The sequence below is a fragment of the Aquila chrysaetos genome, chromosome 3 (genome assembly GCF_900496995.4).
Source record: "Aquila chrysaetos chrysaetos chromosome 3, bAquChr1.4, whole genome shotgun sequence".
Taxonomy (NCBI): domain Eukaryota; kingdom Metazoa; phylum Chordata; class Aves; order Accipitriformes; family Accipitridae; genus Aquila; species Aquila chrysaetos.
Genome location: NC_044006.1, coordinates 3,919,196 through 3,937,509, shown reverse-complemented (window position 1 = coordinate 3,937,509; position 18,314 = coordinate 3,919,196). Strand labels below are relative to the sequence as shown.

The 18,314-nt window shown below is 46.2% G+C and overlaps 1 protein-coding gene across 3 annotated transcripts in view; it reads right to left on the bottom strand.

Moving 5' to 3' along the window:
• Positions 1-2,350, bottom strand: part of LAMA5 (laminin subunit alpha 5) — a 96,998-nt gene extending 94,648 nt beyond the window's left edge. For 2 of the 3 annotated variants that reach the window (XM_030007591.2, XM_030007593.2), the window contains exon 1: positions 1,964-2,350. In XM_030007591.2, the coding sequence (XP_029863451.1) occupies positions 1,964-2,245 (282 nt within the window). In that variant the 5' untranslated portion in view covers positions 2,246-2,350. The remainder of the gene's footprint in view (positions 1-1,963) is intronic. The other variant, XM_030007592.2, reaches the window with a different exon arrangement.
• Between the last annotated feature and the right edge of the window lie 15,964 nt (positions 2,351-18,314).

The window sequence follows — 18,314 nt, the reverse complement described above, 5'->3', positions numbered from 1 at the left end:
AAGGATTTTTCTAAAGCATTCAGACTGACCGAAGACCACTGGCCTGGGAAGCGGTGCTCAGATCAAAGCAACCCTGTGCCAGAGCTGCAGAGGGGACGGGAGGAGGTTACTGCAGAAATCCGCAGCTGAGGAGCCCTGTTTGGCAGCAGGGGGAAGACGGGAGGATGTGCACACCCTGCGGTGCCAGGAAAGGGCTGCACTTGCAGGATGAGTTACAACTGCCCCCAGAGCTGGTACAGCCTGAAGGGTTTATTTTAGTCACCAGCATCCTTAGTGCAGTGTGTCATGCTAAGCTAGTGGTGTGGCGGGAGCGCAGGTGGGCAGATGTAGAGCGATAAATGCATACCCACATCTCCAAGCAGTCTTATCCTCCCAGTTTTGCTTAGCAGATCAGATCATTCACATTTGTTTGCAAGTGCACACAGCAGCAGTTACTTCTTTACCTTTCCTTACTACCTTTGCCTCGCTGTAGGCACAATTACTACATCAAGGTCCCTATAGACTCCTGCTACTAGTACTTAAAGCAAAGCTTCTTCAAGTTACATTATTTTACAGTGCAAAGTGAAACAGATCACTTTTAAAAGGTGGCAAAACTCGGAGAAGGGTATGTCAGCTGCTTGCCATCCAGTAACATCTTCAACAATTTCTACCACACACAGAGCAAAATTCCATGTCATAACCACACAATAGCCAGAAAATTCCTAGTACAGCACTAACTCAGGAGAATGCGGCCAGAATGAGAAAAATGCTTCAGACATCATCTTATAACAAAGCCACCCCACCAAAAGGCCAAGAAAGGCTCAATCTGAGAAACTTGACCATTTTCCCTTGGTCTTCCTTACTGTTAGGGACAACCCTACTGCTCCATTGCAACAGGTGAACTGGCACTGTGAACCTCATAAGCACCAAGCAGAAAACGGTAGCGAGCAGCAGCTGGCCGCTCCATGGCAGGTTTCAGGCTGTAAAGCATTTCAAATCAGAGCTGCTCTTCCCAGCTTGGGCTGCCCTGAGGGGGGCAGTGGGTCTGGAGTTCCTGCAACTAAAACTCATGTTTTACAATCCTGTTTACAACTGTTCTTTCCTCTTTTCAAGAGGACCATAGCTGCACAGCAGTTTTTACCATCTACATTCCTGGCTGCAAGCTCCCTCTGGTCCACTTAAAATGGGACCCCTGAGATAAGTCACCTGACATTTGCTTGTAAAATTCACCCTCTTAACTTTCTCCTCTGCTCATCCAAATGCCCCACTGAACACAGAGGGAATGGCGGAGTTAAGACCCATAAAGATAAACACTATCACATTTATCATACTGATTCCCCGACTCTCGGAGGAATTTAGGAGCTGCTTTGCCCAGGATTTTGTAAACATAAAGAACCAACAACTTTAAAAATAATGCCACGGGAACGCAGCAAGCCGTGTTTCACACATGTGACTTCTGGCAAGGCTGGGAGAGAGCGAGCACGTGCGTCTCATCGCCCCACTGCTCCAAGGGGCTTCAGATGGGCTCCCGACTCCAGTACGCAGGCCTAGGCAGGGGAGGATGCCCTGGGGATCATCCTGCCTGTCCTCTGCCCCTCCCAGAGCACCCCACCGCTAACCCATCTGCCAGCTGGTGCACACCGGCTCTGTACAAGGTCCGGCTGAGGGCACGGATGCGTGGGAAAACACCCGCGGCAGTGGGGGCCGTGGGGCCCTGCACACTGCTTGCTCGCCCAGCTCTGAGCTGCCCCACTCTTTGCCGCAGCCTCTGCCCTTCCCAGGTTCTGCCTCTTCTCGCACCAACGCCTGAAAAACAGGGATGGGACGAGGCAGCGATGGCCGGGGGGAGCACAAAGGGGGGGGTCCGGACCTTTCTGCAACCCCCTCCCCCCGGCCGGGAGACGGCTTTGGCACCCCGGTGAGGCTCTACGAGCTGCCCATGTGCGGGTGTACCCCCCCCCCCCAGTCCCCTCCCCGGCCGTACCTGGATGGTCTGGTTGGGGTCCCCCCCCGCCACCGGCCCCCCGACCAGTTTGCAGTAGAGGTCCTCCACGGCGCGGCGGCTACCGGTGCCTACCGCCTCCTCGCCGCAGGTGGCGGTGGCGGAGATACGGGTGCCCTCGGCCAGGTTGAAGTAGGGCGGGTGAAGGCTGTGCCCGTTCACATCGCTGGGGAAAGAGGCGGGCGGGCGGGCGGCGGCGACGGGTAACGCCAGCAGCAGCAGCAACCCCAGCCGCGCACCGCCCCGCTCCGCCGCCCTCGCCATCTTCACACCGAGGTTGCCCGAGCGGCGGGGGCGGGCAACGGCACCGGCCTCCCCCGTCCCGCCGCCTCGGTACTGCGCGCCGCGCCGCCGCGGACGCGCTACTTCTGCCCCGGCGGCGGGGAGGGACCGCCCGCCCCCTGCGCGGCCCCGCCGCCCTTAACCCTTTCGCTCGGCGCTGCCGCCGGGGTCTTCCACACCCCACACCCACGCACACAGCTGGTCTCGCCCTGGGAACCCCCCCAGCCCCGCGGGCAGCCGCAGCGTTGCGGGAGGAGAGGCCAAGTGGGGTGAAGTGATTCCCCCCCCCCCCCAGATAAAAGGGGGATAGGATCCTCAGGGAAACAATGTGCCTATTGTATCTGCGGGGCTGCGCTGCCTTGGTCGAGCTCGCTGGTATTTTAGTACGTTAAACTCCATTAACCGATAGATCGCTTTATCTCCAGGAAAAACTCTATTACTAATTAACGAAACAGTAGAAGGCTCCACAAAATCCAGTTTACTCTCCTCGGGGTATGCCGTTGGTTCTCGTTGAATTTGGACAGTGAAAAATTCGCTTCCGCTTTCCCCAGAAAGACTGGCTGTCCGGGAAAGGCTTTGCCTTCGCACCTAAGGGGGAAAGAAGCAGCTCAGCGATAACCCAACCTTCTCCCCATCCCTCCGCTACCCACGCACAGTCCCTCCGTGGTGCGACTTGCAAGGACACACACGCTGTCAGGTCTTTACATACTACTGGGGGAAGACACTTTACAGATAAGAAACTGAACATATTACAAGAAATTATATATAGCAATATGTAAATTAACTCATCAAAACTCTACTTTGATTGTCTAGCACAGACAGGCTTTTTTAAATCCAAGAATTGAACGATACACACAAAATTGTGTGCCTGAACTGGCCAATACTGTTTCTTTAAACTAAGAAGATACAGAGTAGAGCAACAGAGATCAAGTCTGGACTCCATACAGTTGAATTGCTACGGTATTTGTACCCCACAGGAAATAAAACAAGCTCTTAAGCGTGTCCAGGTCTTCACAGGCTGCTGCTGGGCATTTGCTCGTTGCCTCACATCATCCTCTTTGTTTCTCTTTTGTGGACAGCCTAGCAGGAACCAGCCCTCTTGGAAAAGTTACTGTCTTAAATATGAAAAGCTCTTTTAAAAAAAAAAAGCATTGTGATGTGTGTAGTTCAAATACCTAGCTCCACAGACTGCATTTGCATTTGGCGCGTACCTGGCAGGCTATGCAATTACACTCACTTCAGCACTTTCAAGGGCCTTTGAAAGATCCCTTGTACTGTATCTAAAGCCTATGTACGTGGCCTATCATATAGCGATAGATTGTGAGATTACCATACGGTGAGAGTGGAGCCCTGGTCACCGCAGTGCCCTGTGCTGCAGGCAGTGGGACACTCGCAGCTCTCCGCCCAGGTGGGGAAAGCTGGTCGGTCCCAACATCAGGAGGTGGAGGACTGCAGACCCACATGCCATCACGAACCTGGGAGCCATCCAGTGCCAGCTGTTTCTGTCCTGGCACTGCGCGCAGTGCGAGATCGCATTAGCATGACATCAGGACTTGTGAACGCAGGGTGGTGGTGAGAAGTGCTTGGTTGCACATGGCGAGGAAGCACTGGAGCACAGCCGCCAAGCCTATTCAGTTAGAAAGACTTCCTAAAGGGCTTTCAGACCTCTTTTAACCCCTTCCTGCTTGTCCGGCTCTTTGGAGATCTTTCCCCTGGGTTCCCCACTTAATGCAAGATCTTGTGATTCAGCAGATGAATGTATCCTTTAAAAGCTAAATAGAACCTTTTAAAACAAATTCTTATGAAGAGGACAGGCAGTTTTGCCCTTTAAACTGTGCTTGAAAATGGGTAGCTTGCTCCAGGGAAAGTGGAACAGCCACCTTTGAAAATACATGTGCTCTGCAGTAATCGTTAACTAACACGTTTATATATGGGAGACCAATACTCCACAGGACAGGAATTAAAACTTCCTTAAACTTTATCAAATACCGTGTTTAATTAGCTACTTACACCCCATGGCACCTGTGAATACGCAAAAAGAGTTAACAAGGAAAGCAGGGCACAGATTAGGAAAAAAACTCTCCTACTCCCACAAGAGAGTTACAAGGCAAAACACTTTGGGCCAGTCTAATATCTGTAATCCCTCTAGTGGTAACGTAGTGGCACGTAATTAATCACCCCTCCAAAATGCAATTAAGGGAAGTGAAATCACAGTTAGCACGTGGGTTTTGTGGCACGGACTCAGGAGCACCATGCAGAAAAAATGACCCTTCTGCAGTCTGAACTATCCTGTAGTCAACTGCAGAGCTACTTTGCAAAGACAGTTTGAAGACTGAAAACGTACTTAGGCTACATATAATGAGGGGATCTGAAGTTTTGCAAGAAGCAATGGAAATGGTTTAAAAAAAGAGGGTTCTGAGGGTTTTTTCCAGCACAGACAGGGGCAGAGGGTTTATAACATAGCTAAACATCCAATTCAGAGGTTAACCAAAAAGTTGAGGTTAACAGCTTGAATTTCTATCCTGATTCCATCTCTGGTCAGCCGCTCAACCACTCAGGAAAACAAGACGTATTTGCTAATCTGGACCAGACACAAGTCCCATCTAGTCCAACATCTCATCTGAGAGTCACCAGCAGCAAACATTTCAGGTGAAAACTGCGATGGGTCGGCAAGGAATACTCTGCTCACCAAAAAGATGTCCCCTGATCTATAACAGCTAGAACTTAGCTTGAATAGCGAAGCCTTTCTTCCATTTAAGAAGCATTAACTTCAACAGCCCTGGACATTCACCATTCATGTTACTATCTGCTTTGATCCCTCTTTGAATTTTACTAGTTCCTTGAGCCTAACAATGGCGCTTCTTGGCTCGGCTTCACAAAGCTACTGGTCATAGTGACACACTCACAAATGGGAGATGTTGAAGCAGAAGAGCCTTTTCCATTTAAAACCAATCCACTACCAGTGAATGCAGAAAGAACTGAAAAAAAAATCCAGCCTGTAGCAATCCTACTCCAATCTTCCCTGAACCTACATGTAGCAACACGACTTCAGCCATGCTGCTATCCATCTGCAACCGTTAAAGGCATCTGAGTTCCACTGAAGTTTTCACTTTTGCCTCCCTGAAAACTGCAGAACCATGAGGAGCTTGCCAGAAGCTGCCGTCAGAAACTGCAAGCTCTTTCTTCAAGCAAGCTGTAGAATGACAGCAGGGTCTTGGGAGCGTGGAGGGACAGGAAGAACTTAAAAGAGATCCGAGAACAAATTTGATGTTGGGGCTCCCAAAAGCTTACCTTGATGAGGGAACTCAGTTCCTAAATCTGAACAAAGACTCAGCAAATCACAAGCAAGAGTTTTCCTATCTACACAGACCCTTTTAACCTGCTGCAGAAATGCAGGGAAGAAGCAAGGCCTGTCAAGTAATTCAGTGGCAATGCAGACACGTTCTGCTTGCTGTGAATAAATTCTCTGGTTTTGTATTGTCTATTACATAGAGAAATGAAAGAAGCGCTCCTCACTCTGGGAAAACCAACATATGGCCAATGGAAAAAGAACCATTGCCTTCACGTGCAGTATTTCCTAGCAAGGTACCACCACAGTCAGAGCCGTCAGTAAAAGCAGTGCCTGAGCCAAGAGAAGTAAGTGAGCATATGGTTCTTGTACCGTGTATTGTATAGGGTCAGCAACATGTTATCTTACAGAAGATTTAATTACTTTTCTACTACCCTGCTGCAAGCAGTGTGAAGGAAAGTGTTTCCTGAGCTTTGCTCTGTGGTGACCTAAGAACTTTATACCAAGATCACCATTTTCATAAGCATGTCGTGTCTTGACGCAAGCGTGTCAGGAACAGCTACTAGAAGCTAAGAACTAATTCCACCTGAGCTGGAATTGAACTGACACGAGCCAGAAGAGCAATCAATATCCTTCAAGCACATCTCCAGCTTTATAATTACAAACTTCATGGGCTGTACCTGAGAAGACTGTAAAACAAAATAAAAAAGACATAGGCAGGTTTCAAGTGAGGCTGGCATTGAGTTTGCCGAGTTCACAGAGGCATGGAAAGGAGTTCCCCTCCTGTTCACACAGACCCCCGCACACATGCACATACAGACAGTTCTGCAAACAGAGACCCAAAGTACATTTCCCCTGTTTGTTCTTCAAACTGACAGCTCAATTACAGCTTTTCAAACCCTTCTGCATAGGGAGAGCTAGGGCACAGTTTGAACTGACAGTGGGAAATGACTGAAGAGTTTTTTGAAGGCATGAGGAATTTGACCAGGATCTGCGTTGCTTTCTCAGACTGGTTCCTACGAACGCATAAAGCGAAAGGCCAGAAGGGATGATCGGAGTCATCACACTACTGTCTACTACAGGCCATAAACTTCTACCCCACCACAGTGTTATACCCAGCACAGCTCTGCTTTTATTAAAATACTCCTGATGCCTGTTTTGCAATGTTAACAGAAATAGTTAAAACTGGACAAACCAGACCAGACTGATAAGGTGATGCAAGGGGAAGCAACTCTAGGAAAGGCAGCATCCTTTATATCTTTTCAGAATTGAATTATGTCATGTGAAAATGCAAACCCCTAAAACTGACAAGCGCCAAATGAGCATTAGCAAGAGCTGAATTAGAACACATCTGGCATTAACAGTTATTTTTCCCACCCTTGTAAAATTACTTTAATGTGTCTTAATCTTTGTTTCCTTTATAGTGTTCCCCCTTTAACGTTTACTCAAATTTGAAAAAGACTGTTTTGATAAACAGCTGGTCAATTTGCCATGTCCAGGCAGCACCTTTTAGTTAAAAACAAAAGAAGGCATGCATCTGTGTTTTGTCTGCTGTGGACATTTTCATGAAGAGATCAAGAAGTTTTATAATGTAGCAGGACATGTTACTCTACACCAGAGAATTCAATTCACTTTAAGGTCAGCCTGTACCTTCCCTGTAATCAAATGGTTCCAAAACCCTCCCAAAGCCAGAACAGGTGTTTCATTCATACTGTCTGTCTACCTGGCAAGGACCCAAATACTTTCTTTTAAAGCCTAAACTCCGTATTATTCTGGGGCGCACCGAAAACATACATATGTGCTGTCTCCTAGGCACGCTTCAGGCTTGGTCATCATTAGCTACGTGTTTTCCTTTGCACAAATCAAACAGGAACACAGTTGCTTTCATGTTAATAACTAAATCATGCTTTAAATTTATGCCACACAGCTCTCCCTTCAGCCAGAAGGGCCCTGCAGATTTAACGAGCTGACATGTCAACAGAGATCAGTTCACCCACCAGAAAAGTGCAGCTACTTCTAGGGTGAGACATGGTAGCTGTTTAGCACCGCGGGACAACGAAGAATGCTGTGTCAAGTTGAAGCCACAGAGGAAGCAGGGGGATGAGCGAATGTGCTCGGGATGGAAACCAGTGCAACGATGGGAGTTAATGCAGCCGCTCGAGTGTGAAAGAGCAGTGGGGGCAAGCTAGAGACGCAGAGACAGAACATGCTTTCACTTCTTTTCTGAAAGGTGGGACATACCCAGCACTGCAAATGGGACACTGACTCAAGCCTGACTCAGAGAATAAGATTTTTCCTACTATGTCATTATAACTTCTTTGAATACCGGAAAGTTCATTCTCCCACAGATTACTTCACCCAGGTTTCTTTCTGTACCCTGTGGCTATGCGCACAAATATTCTTCAGGCATGGGGTCATGACAGACCCTTGCTGGCTTCCACAAACATCACATCACATCACATCACATCACATCACATCCAATTTTTCAAAATCTAGGTGGAAATTATTAGTGGCAAGGAATTTCAGGGATTTCAGAAAAAAGTTAGCACTTCTAATGCAAATGAGCACATTTCTTTGAAGGAGGGGAAGGAATGATTCACGCCAATAAGGATTGCTTGGGTTAAATCATCCACTGCGTTTCCATTCTTTTCTCCTTGCCATTCTTGAGAGCTGGTGCTAATGTCACAAATAACTCTGAAAACAATAGGTCCTGGAGAAAGTTAGTAGCTAACATGGCAAAAGGAAGATCTCATCCAGATCAGAAGGGCAAGACACCAGCTGACCATTGCACAGTTTGCCTCTGCCTGCCCTGTCCATGTGACTGCGTTTTCATTAAATGCGCATCTGTTCAGCTGGAAAGCTACGGGTTTGCTTAGATCAGGGAAATGCTCTGATTTCATTACCGCTACTAAACCAGCACAGAACGGAGCTTGTGTGCTGTGTTTGGTAAGTAACACGGTTGTCTGCAGGGAACACAGCGCTGATACAGATATACCTGCTCCCCAGGCAAGCACGGAGCTGCTACTATGTAAACAACTTCTACCTTCAAACAGGTCTTTTGTCATAACTTTTGTCACTTAGGCTTAGGGACTTTAAGGTCAGACTTCTCCTTTCCTATAATCAGATTGATCCAAATCTACTCTTCTGGTTTTTCATTGGAAATCTTTCTTCTTATAGTCTAGATTTAACTGGAGTCATGAGATGGTGGGGCACACACTCAAGTACCCAGTATGAATGTAAATGGTTCCTGATAGAGCTAATTACACTATCATATTATATAAAGCCAATTTCCCCAGGACTGATGAGACCTAAATCATGCCTTAAAGCCCCTCCACTATCAACTTCTAGCACACGGACTTCATAGAGACACTATCTTCTCTGCCATACAGGATAGTAGTATTGGCATTTTCCTATTAAGTCCTGTTTCTTTAATGAGAAATAACACATAGTTAGTGAAAAGTGTAATTAGGAACAAGCAAGAGACCCCAGCAACATTACAAATGCCAAGCTGGCCCCAGAGGAAGATTCATCTCAACAAATAATCCCACACCAGCAGATGTCCTTTGGTTTTCACGTGCATTTTGCCAGCTGAAGAGGATGCCCAGCCCAACACACAGTGCCTGTGGCTCCCCAAAGGAATCAGCAACAGCTCTCGTGTCAGTCACAAGGAATACAGTTAGAGGAAGGTGCACAGACCCAGCAAGCCAACGGACTTGTTGGACTTCGCAGAACAACATTTAAATTTGGAATTCCCTGTTACCTCCAATCTGCAGCTTAGCTTGATACTTAAAAACACACAAAACTGAATGAAGCAGCGGAGACACATTCCAGCCATAAAGCTCCAGTTTTTGCTGCTCCCCAGCAGCTTTTCTAATTGTGCTGCACATGTTTTCCCAGATGAAATGAGAACTGTGGGTCTTATAAAGAGTGCCAGCTGGTAAAGAAGTTAGATGCAAAGTTTGAAAAAAAAATATGTTAAAAATGAAAGGTTTCTTCCCTCCTCCCTTTCAAAGCTGTTTTTGAATGTGGGAAATAACCTCATTCCCCATGTCCAGGAAGTTGAATGGTCAATACCAGGAGCACTGGTATAATGAGTACGTGGGGTCTCTGCCAGAAGGTCTCTGCCACACAGGCAGGCTGTGCTGGGGTCACCAAGCAGCCACAGGGCTTTGGCTGCAAGACAGGAAGCAGACCAGCCATCCGCCACCCTGCCTCGTGCGTCACTTGTCAGAATTATAGACGAAGACCATTACTGGAACCTTCTGCGTGCAAGCTGTCAAGGCAAAAACCAGTCTCAACGTACAGGTTTTGTGTTTTCTTCTTACTTCAGATAGGGCAAGGGCAACAAAAGGTGAGGGAGAAGATAACTCCTCTGGAGTAACAAATATCAATGCGGACAAACAGAAGGAGCTGGTATCCTAGGTATGAACCATTGACACTAAACACCCTCGTGTTTGCATTATTTGATTTAAGCACATTAGGAGACATAAATGTGATACCACTAATTCTGCCCAGTAGTTCTCATCCTTTACCAGGGCAGAAGTTGCAATGGAAAGAAAAAAAGTCAACAGACATTTGTGTGCAATGCCTCAGCCCCCATGACTGGGAAGGGTCAAACAGCATACCCCACATGATGGCTCTGGGGACGTGATTCCAGCAAACACACTGATCACAGCCACAGCAGTTCGGTGTGAAGTTGGCTCATCTGGAGCTTGGTGGCCACTCTGTTTGAGGGCACCAGCTTGTACTGGTGCAAGCTGTGCTGCAGCCACTCTGAATGGAAACTGGCACGGCACTGCTGCAGGGTGTCTTAGCATCATCTAAACACAGATGAGGATGAGTTCATACCTGCATTTTCTACTTATCTCAGAGCTGGAAAGAGGGAGATTAGTTACTACCCAGGACTCTCCACAGGGCATAAGGCAGTGCTGGATGACAGACAGAGCTTAGCTCCAGCTGCACATTTTGGGCTCTGCCTATGGGGAATGCTTTACTTTTTTTTTTTTTTTCCTCTGGGATACACTCAGTCCAAGCACAATATTGACAATAAACTCTTCTTTCTGAGATTCCCAGTCCTAATCCATGGGAGTTGCAGAGGGCGAAAGCATTGTAATGAAATATTAGCAAGAGTTGCCTTGGTAACTGCTCAGATGAAGCCCTCTTATATTCACTGAAGTTCTCCCAGCGTGACTAATACCTCCTGGGCTGTAGTTACACCACTCTGAACGTCCTGAATGCATGACCAAGTCAGCAGAGCAAACACACTCAAGCGCCATTTATACAGTTATGGCTTAATCTGATTATTTTGTAGTTTGACCGAGTGCAAGAGAAATTTGCAGAGCCTCACTCTGCAATCATTAGCTTCTCACTTTCATCTTGCCCCTCTCACTAATTCAAGCTAGGATTTCCCATTCTGCATATCCTAAGACAGAAAAAACAGCAGCCTAACAGCTGAGTGCAAATTGCAGTCATCTGTTAAAACGCATTTGGTAACATTTTCTTTATCCTGTTAGCCTTATCAGTGAGCGTAACATGTGGGGAATGTGGAGGGCCTTCATGCAATGCAGAGCAAGAAGCACTCCATGTACAGGCCTTTCCAGCCCCTCTGCCCCAAAATCCAGATTGCAATTTTCAGCAACTTAAAACTGTTGGTGTAAGAGAAAACCAGCAGAACCACGGGACACAGGGAAAGGCACTGACAGCGATCCTCGCTTGACCTGAACAAGCCTTCTCTCCCCGTAACTGCCCTCCCCACAAGCTCCCTGGCACTGCACGCACACCGCTCCCGTTCTACTGGGTGGAATCTGAATTGCTCAGGTACGTGCCCTTGACCATGTACAGCTTAAGCCTTGCACAGAAGGGAGATTTTCTTCTGCTTGAGCAGAAGCCTGCAAAGAAAGCCCTAGACTGCAGTCCTGCTGTCCCCAGGAAGGCTGGCACCATTCCACCCACAGGACTGTGACAGCAGGGGAAGCTTAAGTGGTTCCTTTGTAAGCTGCAGCTGACAGCAGCAGAGTACTATCATTACTCCAAACTTGGGCTCATTCCTTGTCCTGGCTCCCTCCATCCCAGCTGTCCACCCAACCCTTAATTTTCCTTTTGCAAAGCTCCTTTCACTGCCAGGACTGAGGATTTATAGGTCCCAGAGAGAACGACTCAGTGCCCTGATCCTCCCTACTTCTCAGTCTTGCTCTTATTTCTAAGAGTACGATTCATTTCCCTGAGTGGGAATGCAGAGCGCCTGCAAGAGAGGAAGACTTGCAAGATCCAGAGTTCTCGACTATTTAAAACTTTTTGGAAATGCACAAAATAATTTCCTTTCACAAGACAATCTCAGAATTCAGAGCCCCCTATTTCTGTCCAGCACACCAAGCTTCCAAGACTCCTGCTTTAGACACGAGAGAGGGCAATTGCAATATCAGAGGCAGAGAAAGTTAGGGTGATAATGTGCACTGTGATGTTTTCACTTCAGCTAAATAAGGGGAGATGCTAGTAGCTGTCCAAGGATTTGAGCTAAAAGATGAAGCGCAGCTCAGCGAGCACAGTGTAGCTCCTACAAGGTAACCACTGAGCTATATCTTATTGTGGCTATGAGATCACTTGGTTCTCCACACTTGCCTGTAAGCTTTCATCTCCAAGTGGGACATGAGCCAGAACCATATCCTCTGCAGGGATTAGCCTCAGCCAGCTAAGGCCTTGCTTTCCTGGTGAAAGCAAAAGGTCACAGAAGTTTTAGATCCTTCCTACAGCTCAAGGTGCACGAAAAAGGGTTGCTGCAAGTCTGCAGCTGTGGTTCCTGCTGACATGCCTGGCTGAGGTCTGAAACAAGCAGCACCAGATTCGCTAACAGAACAGCTGCTGCAGGGCAGAGCTCCTTTCAGGCTGCAATATTTGCCTGACCGGCTAGTAAAAACTAGGACAGCTGCACTGCAAGGGGTACGCGAACCTCCTGGTGCCTGCCCTGGACTCTGATCAGCATAGCCTATTCCTGAAAAAAAGCTGCTTTAACAACAAGTGAAAAATAAATATAGCAGCACAGTCTCTCCTGGCACTAGGGACTCACGGTTTGGTTTTGTGCTGCGCTAAATTGCATACGACCCAGCTTTTAAGAGTCAATTTATAGGGGATACAGGAAAACATATTATTGCCCACTCTTAAGCTATTCACCAGTACCAGCTGACTCACCCTCTAAATGCACACTGCAGTCTGGGTGCACTGCAGTAACGGGGATATTTATGCCTTTCATTAGTGTTTGTCCCTTGTGTGCAGCACAAGTGAGTTTTCACACCTGTGTCCGCCATAGATAAGAACTAGCCATGGTTTGGGCTCCATATCAGGAAAAGATTTTACATATTTCCATTGTCACAGCCATTAATCTGAGATCTAAATTACTTCCTATTTGGGAAAGCATCTGAGTTTTTTCCATGCAGATTATTCCTACAGTAGCTTAATAGGAACAGCTAGCTATTTTGTGCTTAAAAATAATCCCCCCCAAGTAGGAAGAGAAAGCAAATAGGAAAATAGGTGCTTTCTCCAAAATAGAAGAGCTCTGAGCCTCTTTCTAACATCACAGAGAAAGACGGTGCCACAGCCAAGAACTTAGGCTACATCTGAGGCTCAAATCCCTTCTCTCCTAGTTTCCTGCATGACCTTGGACACATCACTTAACTTTCTCTTTGCCTCTCTTCACCAACTCAAAACAAAAAGAAGTAGCAGTCGTGGGGTATGATGAGAATAAAAGCTGAGAGCTTTGAGCTAAAAGCTCAACCATCAAATGTAGGTGTACTTTTAAGTTTGTAAAAAATGGATCTAACAGCCAAGCCCTGCTTGATTTTGTAGGTCAAATAAACTTCAGTGAAAATCCCACACATTCTGCACAGCCTCTCCAGTTCACCTTCCAGAAGATTAAACCAGAAGCACAAAAACTGACAGGTTTGTCAGGATTTGCACAATTCAGAAACACAACAGTCCCTCAACTCGGCTCCAAGGGCTGGTGAATGGAAAAGCCATCACCAGTTCTCATACACAGGGCAGCCTGAGGGATTCTCCAAGGCCATGAGCTCAGGAAGTTGCGGCAGGATGCTACAGCAGCCTCCCTACAAACTGCCCTGCTAAGCTGGAGAATTTAAGTTCATCCCAGAGGACGAGCTGGTGTGCAGAATGGCTGCATCCCTGGAGGTCAGAAACCCTTGTTTATATGCATGGGGAAGCACTTCAGGATCCTTCAGTGCAAAAATTTTAGTGCGGTTTTCCAGCCATAACACATCAAATAAGGTAGCTGGAAACATAACAGAGACTAGTCCTGGGTTAGTTCTTTGACTACTGGTTTTCACCATGAGATTTTCCTCCCTTGCAATAACCTTCAATTTCCTCAGCACTTTAAGGAAGGTTTATACTGTGCATAACCTTTGTACAGCCACCCAGGTAACCAGAGAAATCTTCTAAAACTCAGAATGGCTGGTTTGCTGGGATAGATCCTGTTACTGCTTTTAAATACTTCACATTAATATCAAGGATAATATTTTAAATAAAGAAAAAAGAAACCTCATAACCATAGCTGGGCTATTTGTGGGAGGTTTCTCCTTAGTTTTCAAAGATCCTTGAAAAACTGGCAAGGAAACCAAAAGCTCTTTTACTTTCTTTAGGAACACTAAAGGGGAAAAGGTACTTTGCGGATTAGGTGGTTAAAATTACAAATACATTGTCTGGTAATTTTATAGTAATTAAAGTCATTAAGTTGATTGTATACTGCCATTTCAGCCGGTATGGGCTTTTAGAGTTTTATTTAAAGGACCCACATTATTAAAGAGCTTCAGATGTGGAATTACAGCTGAAAGGTATCCACTCTGGATTGATCCATAGCTCTGAACTTTTAAGGACTCCCAAGATGAAAGCCATTTGGAAACTCCTTATGTGATTTATGCATATAGTGCCTGACATCCTCATCTTCATGCTAGGGGATTTATTCCTTCCCTAATGAGGTGAAGGTCAGGCATGCCACGCTCGTTCTGGAAACGAGAGGGTATGGGCGTGTGCCCATTGGCATTCTTGCCTTGAGCTCTGCACTTAAAGCATGAGGTATGAATAAAGGAATTTAATTAGTTCTTGCCTGCTTCTATTAAACCGCTCTAGAGGGAGGGATACAGAGACAGTGTAATAAAGAGGGTATGTGATTTGCATGCTAATAAAGGCACATACACTTTCTCTGGACAAGCCTTGACTCGATACCAAGATTAGAACTTGCACTAAACCCAACTTTGTTGCAAAGTGAGCCTGCCACACACAGCAGTGCGAGTTTCACAGGGTTTTAAAGTTAATTACAATCTATTCTGCTTTTACTGTTTAATGTCTCTCTGGCTGTTCCCTGGCCTGCAGCTCTCTGAAAAAGCAGATTAAGTGCTTTGGGGTGTTTATCAAATCCTTATTATTACAGGCACTCGCTGGCTTTGGGAGAGGAAGCGTCAGATTCTCTTTTGCTATTTGTTGATCATGTTTAGGGCTGGAGAGAACGGAGGAGGCCTGCTACCCACACAGGAGGGACCGAGGCTGTGGTTTGACAACATGTTGTCTTTGGCAGCAGCGTAGACCTAATCTGTTTCTGCCCTCCTTCCCTTTCTGGTTGTGCCAACAGAACCATTTGTGGAACCAGGCTATGAACCAGAAGAGGGAACTGACCCAGCTATAAAAAGGGGTGTAAACAATTTTTTCACAGTTTATTTTTTTTAAGCTATCTTAAGCCATTTAAGAAATAGCCCTTTCTGTGAGACTGCACAAGTCAGACGTCTGGAAGCACAACTATTTCTGTATGAAGCTGTTAACACAGGTAAGACCTAGAAGTTGTTGAAAGGGACATCCAGCTCTTGCTGATTTAAGACAGCAATTCCTAGTATTAAGAGCAGTAATAGCAAAGCAGAGTGTCAATAGGCCAGAACTGAAAGTGATCCATCCATTTCGCAGGAGGTCAATGCACTTAAAGCAGAGTTTTTAATTCCTGGAGCACACATAAGTTGTGCTGTTTCAGCTAGCCTTACAGATCTTGTTAGGGCAAAAACCCAAATGTTTTGCCGAAGCAGTCTCCAGCCAAATCCAGATTTGCAATAGGGATAGCAGAGTTAGTCAGGAAAGAGAAATCAGCTGCAGTAATCAGCAGCAAAAGAGGAAAAAAAAATATTTTAAGTGCATATCTGGGTGCTGGATTGAGGCCTTGGTTTTCATGAGTTTCCTACATGGTCTTGGAAGAATTGCTTGCCTGCACCCAGTTTCCCAGCTGTAAGACAGATACAATAGCACTGCAGACACAGCAGATGAGACGCTAGTCGCTGAGGTAAAACACTCTCCTAAGGCAACTGAAAAAAAAGACTCATGTAAAAGCACATGGCATCAGCAGTGGACAGGCAGCTTGTACCCACTGCAGGGACAAGATGGCAATGGGATCTCCTGACAGGAGTTTCAAAGCACAGCCATGTTCTCAGGAAGAGATCTGGGTGGTCTCTGATGCAGCTTACACTGGTAATTTGCAATAAAACACCATCTTGGCAACATACCACAAACACCTTCCTACTAAATGAAAGCCCAACTTTGTCCCTGGAGCGTACTGTTCAACCTGACACAGCTGCTCTGAACACAGTCCAAAGGTGCTGCAGAGGGTGGGAGGTACATGGGAAAACCCTGCAGAAGTGTAGGTGAAACAACCTCCTCAATTCCCCCAAATCCCTCAGCTTACAGCCCAGGCATAACTTCTGCATTGGTGGTTTAACCACACCACAATTGCTCGATGGGTTCATTCCCAGCAGATCTTCCCTGCCCCACTGAACTGCCTGCACCAACTGGACTTGGGACCTTCACCCCCTGCCCCATCCCATTCCAAAGGATGGGAACATCTCTCTTGTTGAACTGCATCCAAAGCCTCCCCAAAGCAGAGGTCTGTGAAATGACAAGCTTGGTGAACTGCTGCTGGCAGTTCGCCCAGGACCCCCATCGAGCTTGGTGGTTTACACCCAGGGAACGGTAAGCAGGAGCCAGCCAGAGGTTTAGATCTTCTGTTTTACCGCCTGCTGTGCATTAGCAATCAATCATTAAGCTCCTCCAATCTGTCACAAACCTCCTAATACACTGTAACAGATGGCTCTCAAGACCAACAATATCCTAACTCACAGGTATGGATAAAGACTAATTTGAATGCATTTCCCCCTCCTCCAAATTACATTACTATCACCAGTTAGCAGAAACTTATTTCAAATACAGCAAATCCTCCATATGTGCAATAGGCTGGATTTTTCAAAGGCTGCATCTGTCATAACCCAGTTCCCAACTATTCAGCTTTTGGGAAGATCCACCTTCACGCTTTTTAACCCCAGAGTATTTCACAAGGTGTACTAGAGGATCGAGATTTTTTTTGAGAGAGAGAGAGAGAGACGTGACTTGCAATCCAAATTTGTACACTGTAAAATGGTTACATTTTAAGGTAAACCATCAACTTCTAAAAATCAGACATGCTACACTAGACACTCAAGATCAATAGCTGTGTTCAGAAGTGCTGCCCTGCATGCAAAAGATTAGAAGAAAAGGATCGCACATGAATACGCTGAAATGTATAGAATGACAGAGGGTTGCTGTTCTGCCATATAACAACGCTTCACGGTCAGAACTCCTTCTCTGAGAACACCACAGCACTATCTGAGCCAGCAGTAAATCCCCAAATTCTTTGACAAGTACATACATCCTGTTACCCTGCTTTACAACTGCAGAAATTAAGGCAAACAACTGTCATGTCATTTACACAATGTCACAGTGAATCCATGCCAGACTTCTTTAAAAATAGTTGAAAATCCTCCACAAACATCTCCACTGTCTCCAGACAGCAAGTTTGAAAGGAGATGAGCTGGGGAATAGCACAAGCTTCACCAAGTAAAGGAATCCCTGCAGAATTCCTCAGGAATGCAGAAAAACCTCACAACTCTTCCCAATATTTTTTCTACTCTCTTGGTGATTACTAATCTTTATGGAGTTTACATTCCATCTATCATTTTTATAACCAGAGATCAGAAAGGGATTATGACCAGGGGCTGCAAGCTATTCACACAGGGACCCTGTTTATCTAAGCAAAGAGCAGCCCTTCTACTTTAACCATTTATATGGTGGCAGAAACATTACCATCTGGGACATGTGCAAAGCTAATTTGCTGTCCAACACCAGTAATTTAGGTGGTGCCATTTATATCAGCAGAAGCATCTCTAAATACATAGCAGTCACAAATAACAAGCACACACCCCAAGCAGATTGTCATTTTTACACACAGTTTCCATCCAGCTTTTTTTGAAATTAATATCAATAATTACATCCCTTCTCTTGCACTGCCGGGAGTGCGCTGGGAGCTGGAAGTGCTCTGACGATAGAGCACTGTGACCCGAAGACCTCTGGCAGGCGTAATTTAGAAAAGTCACAGTGCCGATCTAAATTCATACTAAAGGTCAAATCATCCCCTGGGGGCTCGCTGGGGCCAAAGCTCAGCTACAAGAACTGGGCTGCCCAAATTGACCAGAAAGTAACTGAAGTCCAGCCCATGTTGCTGGATTTAGTGTATCTCAATCACCAATGCCTACTCTCTTGGATGAAAAAGTTGGTTATTTAAGATGCGGCTGCCACCTCTTAATGGTAACAATGATGTTTGAAAAGGTTCCTTTGATCCTCAGCAAACATTACAGCCCTGATATCAGAAATACTGTAGCTTTTGTTTTGAAGCAATAAGTGGTATCACCTGGC